General features: G+C 39.8%; 1 protein-coding gene across 1 annotated transcript in view; it reads right to left on the bottom strand.

Annotated features, from left to right (window-relative positions):
• Positions 1 to 20,108, bottom strand: part of creb3l2 (cAMP responsive element binding protein 3-like 2) — a 33,848-nt gene extending 13,740 nt beyond the window's left edge. Inside the window, exon 1 of the mRNA XM_034075200.2 lies at positions 19,545 to 20,108. Coding sequence (XP_033931091.1) covers positions 19,545 to 19,643 — 99 coding nt within the window. The 5' untranslated portion in view covers positions 19,644 to 20,108. The remainder of the gene's footprint in view (positions 1 to 19,544) is intronic.
• Between the last annotated feature and the right edge of the window lie 4,648 nt (positions 20,109 to 24,756).

Genomic DNA, 24,756 nt, shown 5'->3' with positions numbered 1-24,756 from the left:
TCCTACTTTTACCTTCACTTCTTATGTTGGTTTAGATTTTTGAAGTCTTTTTTTGAATTGCTGTTTTAATTAGCAAAATCCCCCAGGATAAATCAAGTATACAGATTCTGATTTCCCTGTATCTCTCAAATGCTTAACACACATGAAGAAGTGAGCACCCCGCCCTCCTCCTCCTAATCTCCCCCCCCCCCTTCACCCTCCTCCTCCACATTCCTGCTGTCTATCTCTTTCCGTCATCTCTCAACAGGGCGAGCGTGCAGATGTTGTGTCCTCCTGCTCTTCAGGTGTTGTGACGGAGGCTAACAAAGAGCCCTGCAGGTGAGGTGTAACCAGATAACATCACCTGGTTAAGTAAAGGCTACTGACACACATCACCTGTGTTAAAATGTCAAAGGAAATGTATGAAGCACCTAAAAAGGTTTGTCATTTTTGAAGCTAAATTGTTTTGCCACACTACATAGGCTTCTGATTTCTGTTAACCAGGCAGAAAATCCTAAATAAATGATATGTTATATGAAAACAAATCTGCCAATAAACTGTGATTTCAGGTATTTTCATAATAAATAAAAATGTTTATTGTTGTTTGTTTGTCTCTTGTTCCGTTTGACCAACATTGCAAAACCTTATAATATTTTCAACAATTCAATAATGATATGAAACAGAGGAAAAACTAAACAATCATAACCTAGGAGGAATCAAAGAATGGTTAGCTTTTTTGTTGCCTTTTCTCAGATTTTACCCTAAAAAACAGAATAGTACACCTTGTGCTGGTATTAAGAAAAATACACTTCATTACAAGGAAAGTTAGCTTTTAATTGCAGAGAGTGAACTAATCTCAAGTGACTAAGTCTAATACAACTAATCCACATTATTCAATGCAATAGTCTGTCCTCGCTCAAACTCATAGCCCTCTTCAGAAAATAAAAATACTTCTGATGTAAGTCTGTTGCCGGTTAGGATATCCTGAACATGTCCAATCAAATATTAGCCAGTCTGTGCTCAGCCAATGAAAAGAGTATAAACTATTTTAATTAAAAACACATGAAACTGTGACGTTATGAACTGTTGCCTGATGAGAGTTAAGCAAATGGAAGCACGTTTTCGAGTAAGAGGAAGAAAAGATAATGACTTTTTTTAAGTTTTAAAGGCCAAAGGAAAAGTGTACAGAGAGTGCAAGAAGGAAGGGAAAGGAAAGGGGTAAAAGAAAATGAGTGAAAGGAGAGAAAGTAAAGAAAGGACAGAAAAGAGGGGAGGAAAGGAAAAGTCAGACTCATGGAAATAAGAAAGGAAGGACGAAAAAGCGTAAAGGAGGAGGGAAAGGAAAGAAGGGAAGGAAAACATACTGAAGGAGAAGAAAAGGCAAAAGGGAAGGAATAGAGCAGGTAATTTAGGAGAGGTTAGGACATGAGAGTAAAGGAATAGAAGGAAGTAAGGTCAGGAATGAGGAAAAGGAAAAGAGGGAAAGGAAAAAATGAAGTGAAGGAAAGGAAAGCGAAAGAGGTTAGGAAGGGAAAAGGGCTGGAAATCTACAGTCACATCTACATTTCAGACAGGCACGAAACAACAGAGAGAAGATGGACGACAAAAAACATCCGAGCGTATAAAGTGAGAGTGAAATGAAGACGGAGGAAACAGAAGCAGGGTGGATGACCGATCGCCAAAGCATGTGGCCTCAATTACACACACACACACACACTCTTGCAACCATATGCTCCCCTATAAGGCTTTGTGTGCGTGTGCGTGTGCGTGTGTGTGTGTATAAACACTGACAGCATACCGTGAACCTACTGCAAGAAAGGAAAGTCAAATATTTACACATTAATCCACTGAATGGGTCCATTTCCATCGCCAAGATACTGTATGAGAGGGCTTCAACTAACGACATATTTTAGGGTTTGCTGGTTGTACATCTTTTTTTCAGATTTTCAAATCAGTCCTAAGAAGGAGCAAGGAAAATCAGATTGATTTTGTTTCAGTCAAAAATAGGAAAAAAAACATCATGGACGTGAACAAAAAAATGGAGTCGTTTTTAGGGTGGAGTAATTACATACAGAACCCATCTTTAAAAATAAACAACGCCATATTTTGTGGCTTTAAATGACCTTTGACATCGCCCTCAGAAGTTGCAACAGAAACCCACGGAGGGCAATTAAACCGTTTAAAAACCGTCAACCCTCAAACGCCCTTCTGTTGCTTTTTTTCTGAGTCCATCACAAATAAACATCCATAAATCTGCTTGGGAATCCTAGAAAAATACATGTTTATGACTACAAAACACAAAGTATTCATTTGAAATAATCCAGTAAAAGGTGTCTGTAGATCAATGAAGAAAAGAGCTGCTAATAGCTAATTGGGCATACTTTGAATGATGATAATTCGCCAAAATAACAAATACCGGCTTCACTGGGGCTTTAGTTGCAGCACAGAGCTACTCCACAATGTTACACTTTCCCCCAGAAAGGAATAAAGCCTCATGTTGTTTCAAAAGAGGAAATGGGAGAGGTCGAAGGAAAGGCGCTTATAGTGAGGATTTGTGTACGCTCCCTGTCATCTTAGCAGTGGGAGTGTGTGGTTAAAACGTGATGCAGGCCAGTGTAGCCCATCACACACACACACACACACACACACACACACACACACACACACACACACACACACACACACACACACACAACAGAACGCTCTTTGTCTCTTCATCCCCACACAGAGGTGTTATTTGAGGTTCACTGTAACTCGACACACTCCAGCTGGGAAACCCAACCTGAAGTCTGAATGAGAAAAACTGAGAGTTAAAACTGGAAGTAGGGCAATAATCTGTAACTGAAGACGCGGAGGGGAGAACAAAGAGGCCTCTCATATTTTCCTGAATAACATCGCTGAATGTGCAGATTGTAATCTTTTAATTAAGCTGCAATCGAAGACGGTAGACGCTGGAGGAAATGCTGATTACCTCTAGAGTTATAGGGGGGAATCAGTGTTTTTGTGAAGAAATCCTGTGTCATCCTAAGAGAGACAATCCTTTCAGAAACTTTTTTATTAGGCCTGATCTCAATTTAAATCAGAGACATGGGGATGAAGGGCGAGACGTCAAACTGGGTCAGAGATGGGCAGATGAGTTTGAGCAGAAAAATTATCTAAAAGTAGTACAATTACAAACAAAATGTATTGTAAAAACAAGAAAACTAAAGTTGTATCCGCTCCAAAATGTAATGACTTCTTCCTTGGACCATGCTACACCTTCTCCACTTACTTTCTTTAAAAAGGGGCAGGTAATGTTTCCGTATTCCTGCCAAAAGACTGACATCCTTCTTTCTGGGGGTAATTATCACAGCAGAGTGAAGAGTGAGGCTTCACAATAAAAGCCCCACAGCTGTGTTGGTCACTATTTAGCAGTTAAATGAATAGTTTAGGAGAAGGTAAAGAAGGGAAGGAATGTCCTCAGGTCTCTAATTCCTCCAGGTTTAAACTTCGGGGGGGGGGGACGAGGAAGAAGAGGAAAGAGTGACACCTTCCTCCCCTGAAAAGCAGATGTGAAAGGGTCTCAGGAAACTCTGATACAACCACACACCCACAAAGGACAAGGGTCACCTCCCTCGAGTGCGTGTATTAGTGTGTGTGTACCTTGGACTCATCTGTGTGTACTTTGGCGGATGATACGACTCCACAAATACACTAAGAAAAAAGGCACACACACACAAACGTCATGTCAGAATACACTGAATGACTCACTTGTTTGATTTGGATCGAGGCCCTTATCTATCACACATTACAAACAAGTGTGCCATTATAATCATATTAAAGTCTAAAGAGATAACTCACAATTTCACAACCAGTCATACAAATTGTACTGCAAGAACTGTGTATCGACTTCCCAAGCAGTGTTGTGCATTTATTAAATAAAGAAGTTGATTCGAAATTGATTTTATTTCAACATAAATAAACATCCATAAATCCACTTTGAAATATCTGCCGAACTTGCTCGGGTAACATCATATTTCTTTTATGTTTTCTTCAGTATCAAAGAAAGCTGGTGATAATTATGTATACATCCATGATGCATTGCAAATGCAGGAGCAGGCAATAACTCATTCGACAATATGTTTAATTATGTTTAGGCCAACATCTCAAAAATATAGGCTAAAACTAATTTCTTCTTTAAGTTTTGTGTTGAATTACTTTTAAAGTTGAATTGTCAGTAAAGTTGTTTGAAACTGCCTTGTTAATGAATTGTCACTGGTTAAAAACAACACTTTATTTATCTAGGAAGTTTCACTGAGATTGAAAATGAGTGTCCTAGGTAATACAAATAATTGAGTTGCATTCAGGCTTGATATAATATCTCTAAAGCATGCACTGAGAAGATGCATAATACCGGAAATGAAAAATGTAAAATGTTTGTGTCATTTTTTTTTTTTAAGTACAGTTCCAGGGAAGAAACAATAACTCAGCTGTATGGTGTTTGGCGCATAGAGGAAATACTTCTTGGAGCTCAGTTTTCCAGCCTGTTTCTCAGAAAAATGCAGTTTCTCTGTCTTCTTCACAACGTTCTCGCCCTCTGGTGAAATTTCCCAAAACACTTCAAGATAAAAAGCGCAAGCCATTTGAATATTTGAACCTCCGCTGCACTAGTTCTGCAGCTGTGAGCCACAGTTTGTGAGAATCTGCAGGAATGCTAACAATGTGCTGCTTAAACACTGAGCTGAAGTACATGTGTAGAAACTGTATCTGCACAATCATTCAATACTGGGCAAGAACTTTACGTTTAAAAAGGCAAAAAGAACAAGGTGAACAAACATCATATTGTTTTTCTTCAGACCGTGACCTTTGTTAAGTTCACAGGCTCAGTTGTGCTGTAAGCTGAAAGCTAACATTAGCGGGTTAGCGTAGCAAGCCGAAGTTGACCTTACTAGCATCCCACACAAACAAAGTACATCCGAGGCCAAAGGAAATCCAATAAAAGAGCTTTTTGAAGCTGTTGTATTTCAGGACCAAAGCCATGCAGGTTATAGTTACAGTTATAACGTGTTTTCGACTTTCAAAGAAGATATATCAACTCTTAAATCTGCATATTTCTCTGACTATCGTGAAAGTTTACATTTTGCATAAGCCAAAAATAATCATAATGACACCCTGTACAAAAACAGAAATGTGGTAGACATAGACATACAGTCATATCCAATATGTAAGACTAAAATATTTAAGTGTATCCGCCCTGTGTTTCCAAAAGGTCTTTCTTGGCATGCTTGACCCTCATACCATTTTTTCTGAAAATCAGGACAGTTTTTTCCAATCATGCTGCAAACAGACCGAACTGAGCTCAATAGAGTTTAAATGGCTTTTCAGTCTGAATGTCAGGCATGACAACGATTCAGATGTAATCTGTTAGGACCATGATTGGCCTTCTAAGAGCATGAAAAACAGCTGTTCAGTGATCATTCAATAATAATAGTATGGTAGCGTGTGGCATAGTGGGTTGTCCGTAGGTGTTCAGATCAGGGGGTCACAGGTTCAAACCCCACTGCAGTCAGCATGTCGTTGTGTCTCTGGGCAAGACACTTCTCCCCAAATTGCTCCTGTGGGGATTGTCCACAGTATTGAGTATGTAAGTCGCTTTGGATAAAAGCGTCTAACATGTAATGTAATGAAACACAAGCCAAAATAAATCTCTTTAAAGCACTAAACCCATTATGTGTGTACGTTAGATAACCCTGGCAGTAAACAGGACTGTATTGAAGTCTTATCATTGGTTGTAACAGCGCTGAGGCTCGAGGCTGTTGCATTGATATTGTGTGTCAGCAAGACGAATCACAGGCCTTCAAGCGGCTATCTTGGCCTTATCGGGGGGGGATGGGGAGGGGGTTGGTTTGGACTGGGTGCAACTTGATGTGTGAAAGCATAATTTCCAACAAAGTGCTTAGAGTCTCCACAAGCACACACCAGCATCTGTGTCATTACATCACTCCCTCCGTAATGTCTGCAGAGTGACCTCGCTCCACAGAAATGCATGAGACTCCAGCATTTTCTCATGAGGATAAAAGTACAACACACACTCCGTGGCCCAGATTCTAGACATGATCCCAAGAGCTTGTACGATTGCGAAGTGCCATCAAAATGACGTTTTTTAACATAATTATCGATTGTACAGTTGTAAAGATTATCAAGGAACCTTTGCAAAATCCTTCGAAGATGTTGCACGTTTCTGCACAAAACTACCACTTCTAAAAACGAAGCAACTGTCCTGATTTAATTCAGATACATCCTTAAATTACTAAGATTTAAGCTCCTAAATATCCAAAAATGACAACATCAGTCTTGATACTGTTATATATCTGACTTCTTTCTTTAGACAGGGTTGTTTTGGGGGTGGGGGATGGTTAACAGATGTAAACAACAGGATAAGAGAATAAAAGGAGGCGTGACGTCCAGCCGGGCCGCCTGTGTTTACCCTCCACCCACTCAGGAATACACAAACACACAGCTCTGAAGAGTGACAGAAATCACAGATCCATTACAAACACTAATATCCATTTCCTGTTTCACACTGTGGCCTCTCCCTCTCTTTCAGGCTGCGGCCACACGAGGACGAAAACGGCTAAACGCATAGGATTAACGCAAACTCAATCGCAAACAAGCTTCCGTCCACACGCAATAGTTATCCGGATAGTGTCTGCCCACACGAGACCGCTCCGTTTAGCTCCGACCGCTGGAGAAGCTGCAGTACATATGCAGGAGCCTGTAGGTGGCGCTGTAACTTCCTCCACAAAAGCAGCGAAGAAGCATGGTTGTCATGGTTGCCCTTCTGTTTATTCTCCGCGGTGGGGGCCGAGGGAACCGGGCAGAGTTTTTTGCCAGTCAGCGTGTATTAAAGTTTAAATCTTCCGGACAAAATTATAAAAGTGCCGGTCAAAGGTCTTCTTTGTTATTTATTGAGCTTTAAAACAAATGAATAACGACTCTATATAATATAATAATAAAATACACAGAGCCTCTCTTTTTCCTCCCTGTCTTCGGACAGCGTCAGTGTCTGTCTCATGCAGCAGCTGATCCAGTAATGAGTGACCCGGCCGACAGTAAAAATACACATATTTATAACTAGTTTAGGGAGTTTGAGAGGTAATTAAAATAGCTAAGGGTGATGATCTGACTTGAAGTGTGTGTTTTGCTGCAGCGGGAGGAGCTGCAGGTGGGCAGAGCTGCGTGTCTCCGTCCTGTCAGATTAGACTTCACTCGCGTTTAGGTCCATATCGAGAGAAAGATAAATAATCTGAATTCAGGGTGCAGTTTACTTTGACGCGGGGGTGAGCAGCAGAGGTGGGGAGAGGCGGGGCTATTGCCTCATCATTATTGCTGTAGATGTTGCACAAACAACTGTAGCATGGTCAATAGCGTCCGGAGCACGATAGCAACTCTGCGATCCGCCATTGTTGTTGTTGTTGGTGGCGAAACACTTCAGCAATGGCGCGGGGTAAACGGAGGTGAGCAGAAGAGGTGGGGAGAGGCGGGGCTATTGCGCAATCACTATCAGTGATCTGAAAATGTTCGGATAGGGCGTACACACGGAGCCGTTTGACCCCCCAGAGAGTTGCGTATGCCTTTCTATCCACCTTGGGACCCGTTATCGTTTCCTCAGTCGTTTAGTGCCATATTCGGTTGTCCTCGTGTGGCCGAACGGTCTATATGACACTAAACAGTAACGCAAACGACCAAATTCGTCCTCGTGTGGCCGCAGCCTCAGTCTCATAAATGTTTTCAAACTTGATTAAAAGAAGCCAAGGAGCGTGACAGGAAGTGTGTTCAAATTAGGAAATGTCAGAATGGAGACAGAGAGACATAGTGTGGAAAACATCCCGGGTCAAAGATCAAATCTATGAGTCAGACGTTATCTCTCTGTGTGTGTGTGTGTGTGTGTGTGTGTGTGTGTGTGTGTGTGTGTGTGTGTGTGTGTGTGTGTGTGTGTGTGTGTGTGTGTGTGTGTGTGTGTGTGTGTGTGTGTGTGTGTGTGTGTGTGTGTGTGTGTGTGTGTGTGTGTGTGGTTCTGCAGATGAACAGAAGGGGATAATGAAGAATAAACCCAGACGATGACAAATGGAAAAACGTCTCATTTTCGCCGCCTGTAGGCCCCCCCCCCTTCTTATAAAATCCCCCCCACCGTCTTTCTCCTGATGCCTCCCAAACCCAAACACACACACACACACACTACCCACACACAATACAGTAACACAAACTTTCCAGTTCTGCTCTGTCATACTGACCGATCCCAGAGTACCACGCCCACTCTTCACACACATCCAAACACACACTGACCCTCCAGATGTTACATAATGACTTCACCAGGGCTGGCTGGAAAAACTCTGTATTTGAATCCGTCTCTATTCCCTTTGCCAATAAATCCCATCGAAAGACAAAAACACAACTGATCTTGCGAACAAATATCTGTCTGTGTTGCCTTTTTATTCAAAACTACGACAAAATGTGGATAAAAATGCACTTTTGTGTTTTGTTTGACAACTGTTTTAGGGAATTATCCTAGGTAACCTTTAAAAAAACGTAAACAATATATTCTCCTTCTTGATTATAAAGACATAGTGTTGCACTAAGCCCTAAAAAAAACACAAATCGTTTTTTCCACACAGTTTCCCTCTGTTTCCAGTCATTATGCTAAACTAAGATAGCCTGCTGTACCATGTGGTTTATATTAACCAGTGTTGGGCAAGTTACTTCCAAAATGTAATATATTACATATTACTTATTACTCTCTTTTGAAAGTAATAAGTTACATTACAAAATTACTGTCTCTGAAATGTAATGAGTTACACTACTTTAGTTACTTTTCTAGTTACTTTCACCAAAATAACCGCAAAAGAATGGCTAGGTATTTTAAATGCTAAAATGTAGTTTAGTGCAGCTCATTATACATCCAGTGAAGGGCGATGTGGTATAGCATAACAACTGTGTAGGCCTAACAACTTGTATAACACGGGTTAGTTGAATACTCGATTCTTAACATGTGACACGTTGTTAATACAGTCGTACAGACCACTGTCAAGGACTATAATGAAGGTTGCTAAGGAGGATCAAGAAAGAGAAAGGAAAAGAGGTTAAAAGACGGAGTGCTGGACGTCAGATAAACCACCAGAATAAGGCAGACAGGAAGTAAACACTAACAGGACACGGAATGGGCTCTGTAGTGTGTTTAGTATATGGCCGTGTGCAGGCCCAGTTCCAGAACAAAATGACTCAGGGTGAATCTGAGGTTACAGGGGGCGCAGCAGTAGTAGGTTTACATGAGCAATAGTGGCCGCAAACAGCAATGAAAAATAGCATTGATGGTCCCCAATGAACAGATTATGGCATTTGTTATGTTTTGAAACCAAGCAAGTGAGAACATTTCAAGTCAGTTAAAAGTGCAATCCTGTAATATTTCATACAGTCCAAAGTGGACTGTGGCAAAGAAAAGCACAACAGCTTCAAAACTGTACTGATAAAACAAATGAGAACATATTGTAAATCAAGGCAAATATTATTTGAACCAGCTCATGGTTTGAAATGGCAAACATTGAAAAGCAAAAGTATTATTAAAACCATGTAGCCTACTAAACATCACCTTGGTCCCATCATATACTCTGGGAAGAGAGTATTTACTGTGCTTGAAAACTGGATCACATCATCATGTGAGGTTGACTTTGTGTGAACATTTCAGCTGCAACATTAGCTTGTTGATAAACTTGGGATATGAGATATTTGTGTAGCCATTCGTGGTGAAGGCATCTGTGCTATTGTATGCATTATTTTTGACCCAACATTTCTACAGGCATGGCAGAATATGGCACTATTTTCACATATTCTAGCCCTTGTCTATTTGTATACCACGAGCTGCAAAATGACCGCCTAACCCCACTGTACAGGCGGGTACTTGTTTAGATTTACCTGAGCAGGCTCTGTTTTGCCGTGGTATCCTGGCTGGCACCTGCGGGCCGCAGAGAGGCGGCGTAGTTTCGGGCAACGAAGAGTGCTGCTCCGGGGTTGAGGGCGGCGAGTCAGGCGGGAGTAAGCTAGTGTCCACAACGGAGGGTAACGTGATGTCCCCATCTGACCTGTTGCTACGGTCTGCAGTAGATGCAGTGTTGCTGGCGTTTAGTGATGGTTGCTTTAACCATTTTCGTATAAATGATTATCCACAGATGTGTGTCACTGCTGTGGAAGCACTTTGGAAATGATGCACGCGCAGCGGAGCAGGTCACGCGCAGCTGACACAATTTGTTGTTAGTATTTTTCGCTCCGTTCTCTTTGTGGAATAGAGGGTGAATAACATTCAACTGCCCCGAAGATCCCGACGCGAAGCCTGAAGGGTAAACACCAGGTTTACTAATCTACCCGCACAATGTGTCTGGTGTCGGAATGTCTCGCTATGTTAGTACATTGTTAAAAAACAAAACACCATTTAATTTCGGGTTAAAATGTGTTGTAACTGCGTTACTGAGCATTGTAACGGGTAATATATTACCCACATTTCATTAGTAATGCGTTACATTACTTCGTTACAGCAAAAAGTAATATATTACTGTAACTGCGTTACTTTTTAACGCGTTACACCCAACACTGATATTAACCATACACAAAGGTTGTATCCTCTAATCCAGTGGTTCCCAAACTTTTTCTGTCAGGCCCCCCCTTTGGAGAAAAAAAGTCGGGCCCCCCCAACACAAGTCAGGCTCAGTGGCGGCGTCAGAGATTTATTTTGGGGGTGCTGTGGGGTAGCTTGACGTTTCATAGAGGGTGCTCACACATTTAGGGTTTCCCATTAATGTACCGGGCGCTACAGTGGAATTTTCTACTGCAACACTCCCCACGCACGCATATACACAACGTACCCGCAACTGTTACAATGAAGGCTCAATAATCAGCTCACGGCATATAGGGGTAAAGTGCTATTTGTATAGGTGGTGTGTGGACCTCACATAGGGGGGTCCGGGGGCAAGCTCCCCCGGGAAGATTTATTTTTAAATGTTGAAGTTAAATGCATCAATCTGGTGCACTTTGAGAGCAACATGAAGAGATCTATGGATACCTCTCTCAACACCCATTTGAAACAGACCTGTACACAGATTTACTTTTTCTTTATGGATATTTTACAAATCACCCTTTTACACTTTATTCTTGTTTTACTGTCATATAGTATTTCATAGCTGTTCTTCATTTATTCTCTTATTTTTTTATAACTATAATGATCATATAAACGTGTGCCTCGGAAATAATTGTTTACATTAATGGTGACCATCTCTCGCTCGCGCACACACACACAAAATGGCTCGTTTCACACACACACAGAGCCGAGATTTAATGAAACACAGAGACCCAGACGTAATAGTACTGTATTATATTATTTTCGAATCAATAATTTTTCAAATTCTGATTTTTTTTTTTAATAACCATGTTTCCCCCCCCCCCCCCTATCATGCCTCTGCGCCTCCCACACTTTGGGAACCACTGCTCTAATCTATCTTTCTTTCAGGAGAGAAAAAACACGTGTCCAAAATTTCGATTTAATTCTTTAATTATGCCTTTAATTATCTTCCGTTTAAATGTAGTATTATAAGATGTATAACACATTGTTGGTTTCATGTGATTTGCTGACAATAAGAATAACATGAAGTAACTCCTGAATTCAACTTCAATTTGATGGTGATAGAAGTATTGAAATGGGACATTGTGGTCATTTTCTAGAATGATTAAAGCTCCTAAACACAGAAGGGTTACCTTTATTATAATAACCGGATAAGAGTTTGCTCAATCAAAGTTTTGGGCCAATTTAAGACATCTTGTCCTCAAACACAGCTGAGACGGTTTGCATCAAAAACAAGCACAGCTGTCTCATCCTAAGTGTGTGTGCTTGCTATAAACTGGGTCAACACACACACACAACTTTTTTCCATCCCTACACTGTAACACTGACCGGTCATCAAGTACCACTAAACGAACACACACACACATCCAGCCGTGACTCAAGTAGTAGTAACTCTTCCAGCTCTCCCTTTGTGCATTCTTTTAATCATATTCCTCCAACAAAAGCTGCTCCTTCTCGCTTTTTCATGTCCATCAACTTTAAATCCCTCATCACTCAAAACTGATCTTCTGTAAATCACATATGTTATGTCTTTAAGAGATCAAATCTTCTCTTGAGTGCTTTCAATGTGTTTATCCAGTTGTTTGCTGCAGGATTTCCCCCTAAAACTTTTATTGTCAAGCTCACTAAAGTCCTTATTTTATGATGGCCTCCTGCCTCCACCTCCTGCAGGATTCTGGGTAAAAACTGGGTCAATGCAAGTCTTGTTACATACCCCATAGGGATCGTTTTAATCCCTGGAAAAGAGCAAACACTGTGGGGAACTTGTTAAGGCGCGCCTCTCATCTTAATTCCTCCGTTCAAGCCGAGCTCTCTGAAGCGGATACTTGCCAAGGCATGCTTGAATGTCAAGAAACACACAAATACACACACTCACACACATATATGTTAGTGTTTGCGTGTGATTTGCCGTTAGTTTGGTGAGATAGCTGAAAGAAATCTCCCAGACAACCGATTTCCTCTCTCCCAAATCATATCATTTGCCATTACTTTTGCCAAAAATGTACCTACGACAAAGACAAAAACACTACCCAGGCCTTAGCAACTTTTAAAACATTTATATTCAAAGTAAAATAAAAAGGATTTCATTGATCACAATCTTAATTTGTGCAGAATTCTCCAAAATCAACTTTATTTTCTGACAAAAAAAGTTGGAAACATCAAACTCCAAGTGCAAAAACCAAATTAGGACTATGCTGCTAAATTGAGTATTGAGTAAGAAATGTGGTCTTCTTACTGTTGTATGCAACCCTTCGAACTTGACTGATTAGTTGGGAGAAGAAGAAAGAAAAAAGGACAAAGAAATAGAAAAATAAATGTCCAAAGACAAATATAAGGAGAACATTAAGACTTAAAGAGTCAAAAAGACACAAAGGGACAGTTAGAGAGCAAAAGAATGATGAATTATCATTCACAAAGAAAGAAGAGAAGGAGGTTAAATGGCAGACCAAAGAATGGGAGCAGTGGGGAACTTTGTGGCATTTTGGACAGGAGTCGACTCGTCTCGACTCTCAGCCCGGAGGACAGACGGGTGAGGAGAGAGAGGGAAAGGGGGGAGAAAGGTTAACTAGACAGGAGAGGTTTCTGTCCTAAACTAGCATTAATTGTACACTTTGAGACAGTATATAAGCTGCAACATCCGTAAAGAAAAACATCAAAGTGTGCACCTTACTGTTTAATAAGCAGGCTTTAAACACTTTGATGTTTCCAACTGCTAACAAGCCCCAAAAGCAATGATTCTGCAACTTTAAAGTCATGGATGTTTCTGTTTCTTGCCCCAAAACTATGAAATAGAACTCAAAATAAGAGATGGAATAAGTTAGCTGCATTTTCATTGAGCTGCAACTAAACTGCTTCCAGACTGATTTGAGGGCAGGAAGTATATCTCCTTACTCACAGGGATATTAAGCCCACACCCTGCTAACCTCAAACACAAGCTCATACACATCCATTTAAAACCTTTTATGGAGCCTGAAGCTAAACCAGAGGGGGCAGACGGGGGGAGGCAGAATCAAGAGAGAGAGACAGACAGGGGAGGTAAATTTAGCTGTGGCTCCTGCGGATTTTCCATAATGATCCCTCACACACTGATTACTACCTTCGCTTTGCTCTCAAACGGCCGCCAGCCTGCAGCACAAAAATTGAGGCCACTTTCAAAGTCAGCAGAAAAGTTGCATCAGTTCGGAGACAAACGTGTCCTTCGTGAGTCCATGTGCACACCATGTGTAAATCTACGGTGCCAAAATAGTTCAACAATGCAAGGTGGCTCCGATTAAAGCATCATGAAGTGAATAAATAAATAGGCAATCAGACACAGATATTTGCTACATTTGCCAACATTTCTATGTGTAGAAGAAACTAGTTAGGCCTTGGTAGGCCAGGCTCACTTTATGCTGCGTTTCCATTACAGTTTAGGAACTGGGGTAGTAACTATAGTAACGCAGTGTAGGCGGAGCCGTGACGTCATCTTCAATGCGAAACACAAAACCAAAATCAGCCGTTAGCTGTTAGCACTCAGAGCTCACAGCTCCTCATATCTGTTCAGAAACTAGACAAAAGTCATGGTGAATACAGTCACTGGTTTATTTATGTCTGTATAGGCTGTTGTTGTGAGTGTGGACGGTCGGAGCATATACTGCGTTAGAAAACACATATTTTTGCCTGCCGTCTGTCTGCAGACTTGTCAAAGCATTAATTCATGGTTTTTACTAACCGGTATCAGTATGTTGTTACTTCGGCATCATTTTTGAAACATGTATTACAATTAAATCACGGTAAAATATGTTCATTTTGTTGTAGTTGCCAGCGATTCTCTCACTAGTTTAGCATACTCAGCCCGGTTGTTGGCCCGGAAAGAACCTCGATTTTGGAGAGCCAGAAAACTGTGAAAAAGTACCCGCTAGCCGGAACTACGCCTAGCTGAAACGCAACCAAAAACGGGCCGTGCAGAAATATCAAATATCTACTTTAATATTGAATGTTGACTGTCTCACACAGCCACCGATTAGTCAACCGACCTTAAGATCCGGCACCACGCCTGCAGTGGAAACAGTGTGTGTGTGTGTGTGTGTGTGTGTGTGTATGTGTGTGTGTGTTTGTGTGTGTGCTGCATTATAATACACAGCTGTGTCCCTCTACCTGCCTTACAGAGGTTGTACCAGTTGCAATATAGAAAACTGGCATTCAAACCGGAATGTAACTAATTACTCAGTACTTTTACTGAAGTAAAGGAACTGAATATATAACACTGGTACAGACAACAGAGACACTTGACCTCAGATGGTCAATAAAAAGTGACTACATGTGAAATTATCATCAAAATCAATCATTTATTCATTATCTGTAAACAAGCTATGGCCGGTGTGTGTGTGTGTGTGTGTGTGTGTGTGTGTGTGTGTGTGTGTGTGTGTGTGTGTGTGTGTGTGTGTGTGTGTGTGTGTGTGTGTGTGTGTGTGTGTGTGTGTGTGTGTGTGTGTGTGTGTGTGTGTGTGTGTGTGTGTGTGTGTGTGTGTGTGTGTGTGTGTGTGTGTGTGTGTGTGTGTGTGTGTGTGAGAGAGGGACAGAGTGAGGCCACCGGAGAGCAGGATGCCCTGCCCCGACGGAGAACAGGCTGTGCACTGTGGATCCAGATGTTTACCTTTGACTCCATGAGTGTGTGTGTGCTCTTGTTGAATGAAATAAGTGTGTGTATTCAGATCCTTTACTTGAGTCAACGTTCTAATACCTCATTCAAAATTCTAAGTTAAAGAATTTAAAGGGAGTTAAAGGGTAAAAGGTTATAACTACTACTGGGTGGTTTCATCTCAAGGAATGCTTTATATAAGATCATCATATTTTTGTATATTTGTCACACATGGGACATTTTTCCAATAACTATGGACATTTCTATCCTTTAAGTAATTTTCTGATATTCTTCTGACTTTATTCACACTTTTATTATGCTTCCTTCTGCTGGAATGTTTAAAGTTGTGCTCATTTGAACTCCTTTATATGATGTTTTCTAGTTCTGTAGCAATGCATTATTTCCATAAGATCATCATGTCTGTTGTTTCACTATCCTGTGAGAACAATGTTAATCTAAAAGTCAAATGTTGCCAGGTTTCTCAGACAAACAGCCCTGTTATCAACTTTGTGACAATGCATTTTCCAGCTGATGCAGATTAAGTGGATGAACTACTGTACTCCGAAAAGTAAGTGAAGCTGTGGAGTAAAAATGTGTACTGGTGTAAAGTTCAAGTACCTCAAAATGGTACATAAGTGCAGTACCTGAGCTGTCAAAGCCATAATGTATATTAATAACAGTGCTGCACTACAGCTGGAGTTGTATTCAAAGAAACAGGTGAGTCTTTATGCAGGTATGCTGAGTGTTATATAACCCTGGAGCATGTGCAGAGCAAACATCTGCATGTGTCTTCCTCTCTCCACGAGTACACCATGTGCTGAGCAACATGCCAATGTTCCTTTTTTGAAAGGCATGTATGTGCATGAAGTAGCATTAATGTTTAAAGCCACTCCGTTTATTCCTGAATGGGAATCCAAGTTTCCTGAAACAAATGCCAAGATTTAAGAACAAGCATTTATCTCCCAGCTGTGCCTTAATGCATCACAAATAATTAAACAATTATTGTTTTCAGGATTGAATCATCAATACATCAAAGTATTTCGAAAGTATAACAGCAAGACGAAACCATGAACTGAAACAAAACTGACTAACAGGGTCTCTAAGGTGTAATAATTATGAACAAGCAGAATTTTAATTCCAAAAGAAATTGTTTTCTAGACTAATCATTTTGTCTATAAAAACATCAGACATTTTTTTAAATATCCTGTTTTGTCAGTCCAAATATCACTTCAATTTATTTTTGATCACCTTTGATCAATGATTAGCGACATCATTTCAATCATATATCATTCTCTGATTACAAAATATAAAAAATGATTGAAGCAGAACATGAAGAATCTTTACTCTTATCTAGATTTGTTTCTGAAAGAATAACTGTAGATATTTTTGATTAAGTGGTTGATTTCACCTCAAGTTGCCCTCTCTAAAAATGGATCCTCGTCACGTCACAGAAACACGTAAGACATGTCCATTATTAAGTCAGGATGACGTCAAAAAGGATTGTTGAGTTGTAGAAGAAAGACGAAGATCCACCCCCGCACTGAGCGTGTGTTATTATCTGAAACCTGAAGAACTTGATTATTAAAACCCTATTTCACCAGAGTAAAGACACAGAGAAGGTGGATTCTATTCGTGGTGCTAAATTGTGTAATGTTAAACTTCAAAAATGTGTATTGTACTGTTGTGGATACTTTTATATACCCATTTGACTAAATCTATTATGTGATTAAATAATTTGCTGTTGACGTGACATAAGGAATGTGAGAGATCCAACACTCCCATAATCCAACTTGTATTGAACACTCCCAAGCTGGTAAATCAGCATGTGTACATATTAGAGTCTAAAAATAAACCACAAGTTATTTGGACTTTAGTAGAAGTACTCATTACACAGAATAGATTGACTTGTAAAGGCAAGAAATAGAACTGTTAGAACAGTCTGGTCAATTCGGAAAATGAAGTCCCATTACTGTAATGCAGCCTTTAAAACCAGAAGAAAAAACCTTGATATACAACATTTTGTATAAAATATTGGTGTATTGCCCCTAACCTTAGAGCCTGGTATTTGGCAAGTGCCTAAAAACAAAAAAAACATTAAAATGTAAATAATACAATTATAAACAGTCGATAAAGAAAACAATTAAAACAAGCAGAAATAGAACGAGACAGGTATACAACACAAGAGTAAAAGTTAGAGTATAGTGTAAGACATTGACAGTTATTTCCTTTTTAGTATTACTATTAGTACTTTTAATTGAATACAGGATCTCCATAACTAACTGGGAACTTAAATAAAGTAAAGTACAGATGGGAATACCAGAAGTTTGATTCCCACACATGCTGCCCACAGAAGGGGAGGCTTTACGTCGTCGTGAGGAATCTCAGGTCAACAAACCCCTGGAGAGAGAAAGTGAGAGCGACCCAACAAAGAGCCTCACATTCAAACACTGCCGTCTTCATGCCGCCCCCCTCTCCCACACACACATACAGTTCATGCCTCTCCTATATATATATATATAGAATATTCTCCTCACTCAACAAGAGCATCTTAGTCCTGCTGCTCCACACAACCTGGCCTTTGTGTGCTGCAGGTATAAAGATTTATATTTCATATGTTCGGTCTGAGGATCAGAACACACGGAATGTGCCTCTGGTCATTGGTGCATACATAAACACTGTAAAAAGTAAGAATAATATTGAAATAAAATGCTAAAATCCAAGCGGCACAGCTCAATATCTTCCTAATATAGGTCAAGATGCAAAAAACCCTGCATTTCCCATAATGCAACTTTTGTTTCGTTTCGTTTGCAGAATGGAACATTTAACAGTCTTTGTATTCTATGTAGAATATTATACGATTTCTTTTTTTAATCACAAACCATTACTTGTCAGAGCTTTTCCTGTTGGGGATTGTTATTTTGGGGCCAATTTTTGTTACTTTTGTATTAGCGGTATTGCACTGCATTGTAGCATACATGATATTAATGTAAAGCAGTTAAAAATACAATATGCCTATCTGAAATGTAGTGGAGTTGAAGTGTAAAGTTATAAAGTGCAGTACTTGAGGTTCAGATGCTGCTCTTTAAAATGAACTTGTGTTTTGTGTTTGTTTTTTTGCCATTATCCTCTCCATCACGTCATTCACTTTTGGACAGCAAACAAACATAATAATCCTGTTTCAGAAAATAGCAGCATGATTAACTCTGTTGCGACTCGACAGGAATTGTACCATCGAGACATTTAAAAGGACGTACATTTACAGCTTTTGCCTCAAGTCTTTACCTGCAGGTTTTCCTAGAAGAGTGTGTGTGTGTGTGTGTGTGTGTGTGTGTGTGTGTGTGTGTGTGTGTGTGTGTGTGTGTGTGTGTGTGTGTGTGTGTGTGTGTGTGTGTGTGTGTGTGTGTGTGTGTGTGTGTGTAGTTTAGACCTCTGTGGTGTCTGATTCCTGATATGCAAGCCAGCTGGATCTTATCCCCTATAAACCCAGATGCACCCTTCCTTGTCTCTACACACGCGCATGCGAACCCACACACACACACACACACACACACACACACACACACACACACACACACACACACACACACACACACACACACACACACACACACACACACACACACACACACAGTCTATGCCTCACTCTCTCCGTCTCACTCACTCTCCTCTCGGCCCACAGAGACATATGGTTTCCGTAACTTTGCATAATGGAAACATCTTATAAACGTTTATTGAATTCTGATTGGATGTATCCGGTGTATCTATACCCATTATTCAAATCTTTGTTTTATTTAACATGTGCAAAAATGCAAACAATTCTCAAATCAGGCTTCTAAAATGTGCGTTTGTGCTACTTGTCTCTGTTCTATATGATCTAAAAGTGAATTTAAAATAGATATGTTTGAGTTTTGGACATGTTCGATAAACAAAACAAACTTTTTTTTGGATATTTTATTAGTAAAGTAATATTAAGTTGCAGTATTTTACTATAGTTAGTGATAATCCTGGAATAAATTGAACTCAGGTGGGTTTTCCCATTATTTAGATACTCTATATATTTACATTTCTCTAATGTCGATATGTAAATGTTTATAGTTTACGTTATTTCATTTGCTGTTTTCTGTTACTAAAATTGCATTAAAAAAAATGAAGGAAAGAAGAAGTTTGCATCCTGGACCTCAAGGCTCACATTTTGAAGGGAGAGCCGGGCACCCCAGACACACACACACACAGAACCCATTTCCCTCCCACCTCGTCTCAATCAAATAAAGGTGATTATTTCCCTTATCGATTACTCACATTGGTGTAGAGCCCACAGTCGATCTCCCCGGCCTCCGACAGCTCGCTCAGGTTCCGGTCCCAGTGCAGGAACGGCTCACTACTATCCAGGATCTCCATGTTTCCTCCACACACACTCCCTCTGCACTTCTGCGGGGTTTGTTGGTGTTTTTGCGAGTGAAAAAGCAGTGAAAACAGCAGCGGGGGTTAGTCGCGAATGTAGTCAAGTCGAAAGCTCCAACTCCGCCAAAGAAAAAAGGTCCCGACAACTTGTGAAATAAATGAATTAGAAACACGTCTCGTTGGGTTAAACTTTGGGGTAAATGTGTGAGAAAGTTGCAGCAGTCAGACAGAAGTGTTGTTGTTTATCATCCCCTCTCTTTCTGCAGCCCCTCTACTTTTCTCTTTCCTCCTCCTCCTCTTCACAGCCCAGACACACAGGAATGTGGATGGGCGGAGTCACACAGAAACGGAGAAATAAAATGAGAATAGCACAAAACATTCAAGGAATCAGTAAAAGTGAGAGCGTCTTTTAATTTAAATGCAATGTAATACATCGTTGATTAAACGAAGAGAACAAATATATATATATATAATCCATGGTAAAATGTGAAGTGACTCAATTGTTCCAGCTGTTTATGGCACTTGCATCAAATAGCTAAAATAACGAACTAGGCCTATCATTTCCGGTAATGGATTTCAAAATAAAACAATCACTATTCATATTTAGTAAATTGAAGTTCGATGCAATATACAGTTTTGATAACAGTAGAAAATAATTAAATTTGAAATTATAAAGAAAGAAACTATGTGTATATATTGGTTATATACTTTAGCTTTCACCCTAAATCCTGTAATTTACAATTTGTGCTTTTATTTTTAAATGCACTCAACCTATTCCGGTCTCACGCAGCTTTTTAAAAACTGGTTTGGTTTCTAAACAACTCATGGTCCCGCCCATATCGAGCTTCCTGACCAATCAGATAATTTTTACAGACTTCCTGGCCTTTAACTGACAAGTAGCGCAGCTAATCAGTAAGGACTTTGAGAAAACCTGCAACCAATCGTTTTTAGCCAACAATACCTTTAGCTTCAAACCGCCCCCACTGTCAGGGAGCCAGCTAGCGTCCACTAGAGAAATATGGTTAAATGTTCTTAATTATATATTTGAATTTATAAAACGGAGAAGTCAAATCAAGCAATCTGATTGGTTCTTAGCTGTGATATAATGAGCATATACCACGGCCTGTCTATTGCTTAAATGTACTTGTTTGTATACGTTATTTCAACTTTAATTATTCCATTATTTATTTTTTTGATAAAGTTTGTTTAGAATGGTTAGGTTTTACTTGTCCACCTCTATAAAGCGCGTTATAAGTGAATGTATGAGCAGTTATTAACACAGTGAAGTTAAATCATGAATGAAAATGAACAAAATGTGAAGACAAAAATATTTTTGAAAAAAAAGGTGTATTTTGCAACCATTACAGGGAAATTAACCAACAGTATTGACATGATAGAATCAGTCTCGGCCTAGAGAGGAAATGACAAACCGATGAGAGAGAACAACTGCCAAAAAAAGTGACAAAGCAGAAAACAGGAGTAGACAGAACATAAAAAGCAAACTATGTTCTGTTTTACTGCCCTATTCAGGGTTATCAACACAAAAACAAAATGCAGGAGGACGGGAAGAAAATAGCCAATTGAATTGAACGCGTTTCCTGCATGCTGGTCTCTTTCTTTTTTTACTCTAAAGAGTTTGAATCATCCGCATATTTTTGTCCAGTTAAACTACCTTCTTTCACAAGAGATTTGCATAAAGAGAAGTGCAAGAAATACATATAACACAGAGACAAGTCAGACCAGTACAACAAATGCTTTACTTTGTTTAAATAATAACCAATAACATTGAGGCTGAAGAGATGTTGTATTAACTAATGCAAAAGAATCATACCTTGGGTCTATGATCCTAAACGTGAGTGAGAGTTGCTCTGAAAAGTGTGACAACTTCTACAACCTCTTGTACTTTATTTCCAACACTATCTCACACATCAAACTTGCAAACGGGGCATGAGATGTACCCTTGTAACATTATTGTACAGGTAGCACAATGAAATCAGTGTGTCTTTTATACTTCACAGGTGGGTTCTTTCTGCTTGTCTTGATCATTTAAAGTCAGCAGGAGGCGCCACAGTCAATGATGTGAGTGTCGCAGTATATCCTGTCCCCCCCTATTTTTGGCCGAGTCCTTTACTTGGGTAACTTCAGGTTCCCAATCTTATTTGTGTATAAACAAGAGAATAAAAAGAAGAATTTGTCTTGCTGGGTGGAGACAAAGAGGAAAGGGCTTCAGGATTTTTCTCGAGAGTTGTCACTCAGAAAGACGATGTTGTCTGAAAAAGGGAAACAAATCAGTTTTCTAAACAAATCCAACATTAGAAGAATTTCCCTAAAAATGTAAAATTGTCTGCAGCCTTCACGTTGAACTGACGCCAGTTAATTCAGACTTTTAAACTTACATTTCTAAAATTTGAACTTATAAGATCTGACTTTTATCAAACAGTTACTTCCGACATCAAGTGTTAAATGACAATTTTAACAAAGAATTAACCAAAATCCTGCAAACACTTTCTGCAGATTTCCAGAGTGCATATTTAACAAGATAACTCTGATTTATTATCCTACAATTCATTGCAATATGAACGTGATGTTATCGAGGTTAATAAGAATGTGTAAACAACCACTATTTACAACGTGATAAATATGTTGAAATAAATGCTTTAACAAACATGTAGAAGACATTTTAATAGAGGTGATCGTAATGCATTTCATTATGCAGCATACATTTTAAAAAGCTGTGCAATGTTATATGTAGGCTAGGAAAAATGGCCAACATATTAACCAATATAAGGACTTTATATCTGTTTGTTCCATACCTGCAATGATGGTGGTAGCCTGGCGTCTGACTTGGTTCTTGTCCATGTATTCTCCATAGTCCAGTTTCCCCTCCACCAGGATCCTGGATCTGAAAGAGAATGTCCCGATCAGTTGCATAAAGGTAAATATTTTCCGAGGGCAGGGTTGGCAGAAGTATATAGTGATGGCAGATTTATTTTACTATCTTGCACTTGGAAATAACACAAAAAAAGGCAGTGCACCGAAATAAGGGGCTTGTATCTAAAACCTCAAACTGGAATGAAACTAACCGGAAATGACCTAAACATATTACTACATTCTATCGCTCAAAAATATGTTATAATGAAAAACAATCCCAACAAAATTAAAAACGTAACACTTTAGTTCAGTTTTAGAGCTTCAGATCGAGTAAAAAGTAAAACTCCAGAGAAATCATCCACTTTGGACTAAAGTGTCAACTATATGCATGCTATAAAAATAAATACTCTAACTACCTCAAATTACATTTTATTAGGGCAGTCAAGTTAAGGCGTTAATAACGCGTTAACTTCAACTGAAACAAAAAAAATTGACGCCACTAATTATTTTAATGCGCGATTAACGCATGTGTATTTGTCCTCGGCCCGCCCGTAGTTTCAGAGCCCAAAGGCTTGACGTTGTTGTTAGTTGGATGGTGGGAGATTCTAGCGAGAGATATGGATAAAAAAAAAAAAAGGTTTTAAACAGCAAGCCAAGCACACAGCTGATGCTGACAGCCCCGCTCCTGCCGCTTGCTTGCGGCAGACCACGCTTGAAACTTTGCCGGGGAGACGCCTGGACAACAACAGCGATAGCTAAATGGGTGGCTACAGCTTAACATTGTGGAGGACGAGGGGCTGCGTTAGATCATTCGGATCGCATCCAACGTGTCAACTGCACATCACAGCGCATTATTTTGACCCTAGGTGGGAACTTCAGTCTCATGCTTTGACTGTTATGAAGACAGAGGAGAGGCATTTCGCCGAGAACTGTAAACAGGCGTGTCTGTTTGAGCAACTGGCTCAGTGCAAAGAAGTAGACAGGGTTGGGAGAGAGTGTAAGAGAGAGAGAGGTTCCAGGTTGTTGTGTTGAGAATATTCAGGAGAATATTTGTCATTGTTCAAATGATAATAAACAAACATTTGCATAAAGCATATTTGTCTCTCTCTCTCTCTCTCCCTCTCTCTCTCTCTCCCTCTCCCTCCCTCCCTCCCCCTCTCTTTCTCCACATTAAATGTTATACATTAGAATGTACTCTTGTCTGTCACAGAAGTGGCGCAACTGATGCGGTATTGAGGGGAAATTATTTTTGACGGACATTTTGACCGGAGAGATTTAGATTTGCCGGTCTTCAGCATATTTTGCCGGTCGTAGTCCGGTAATTACCGGCTAACGGAACCTCTGCTTGGTTATATTTAACTTTACTCTTTGAAATGTAATTTATATATCTGAAACAAAAAGGTATATCATTACAACGATGTAAAAACATAAAATCTAAAAAAAACTGCCTGCAATGGTTTCCAACTAGGAATATTTCACGAAAGAATCTCAATGAAACACATTTATATCATTCCACTGCTGTCCATCTGCCAAATGAAGGTTTTACAATGTCATGCAAAACATTTCAAGATTCCTCGCTGACAGAAACCAGCAGCTGTGTAAGCACAGGATCATCCTGCAAGAGATTATCTTTGTACGGAGGTTTTTCAGTCTGTATTTCTGTTATGAAACTAAACCACAGGAATCTTCTGTACCCTGAGATAAATGTAACCACAGCTGCTGTTCTTTACGAGGCAAAACTGAATTTTTACAGCCACTTTTAAAGAATTTAGGACGCTGGAAATATACATTTTAGAATAGAGTATCACTCTTAGAGAAGCAGTGTTGCAGACATCACATTGTAGAACCCCCCTTCGGCTTGCTGTACGGTATAATATTAAAAAAGTAAGATAACTTAAATAAAAAATAAGTAACCAGTCGTACCCTTTCTTCACGTGCTGGTAGGCCACGTCTCTCAGACCTGGTTTGAATACGGACACTCGATGCCATGTCGTCTTCTGACTGATGTCACCTGGAGACAAAAAACAGCCCCTCGTTAAAGATGGACACAGTGCATTACCATAAACACTTACAAAACATCTTACTTATGATGTGGTTTTATTAAATGTGCCAAGTACTAGGACTGTCTTAGGGAAGAAAGCTTTTAGTTGTGCAGCTCCACTAAATTGGAACAGTCTGCAAAAATGTTTAAAACTGAGCAATTTGGTTCCCCTGCATCATTTTAAAACTCGGCTGCGTG

This window comes from Pseudochaenichthys georgianus, chromosome 23, assembly GCF_902827115.2.
Source record: "Pseudochaenichthys georgianus chromosome 23, fPseGeo1.2, whole genome shotgun sequence".
Taxonomy (NCBI): domain Eukaryota; kingdom Metazoa; phylum Chordata; class Actinopteri; order Perciformes; family Channichthyidae; genus Pseudochaenichthys; species Pseudochaenichthys georgianus.
Note: the sequence above shows the minus strand (reverse complement) of the source record. Positions and strands in the feature narration are given on the sequence as shown.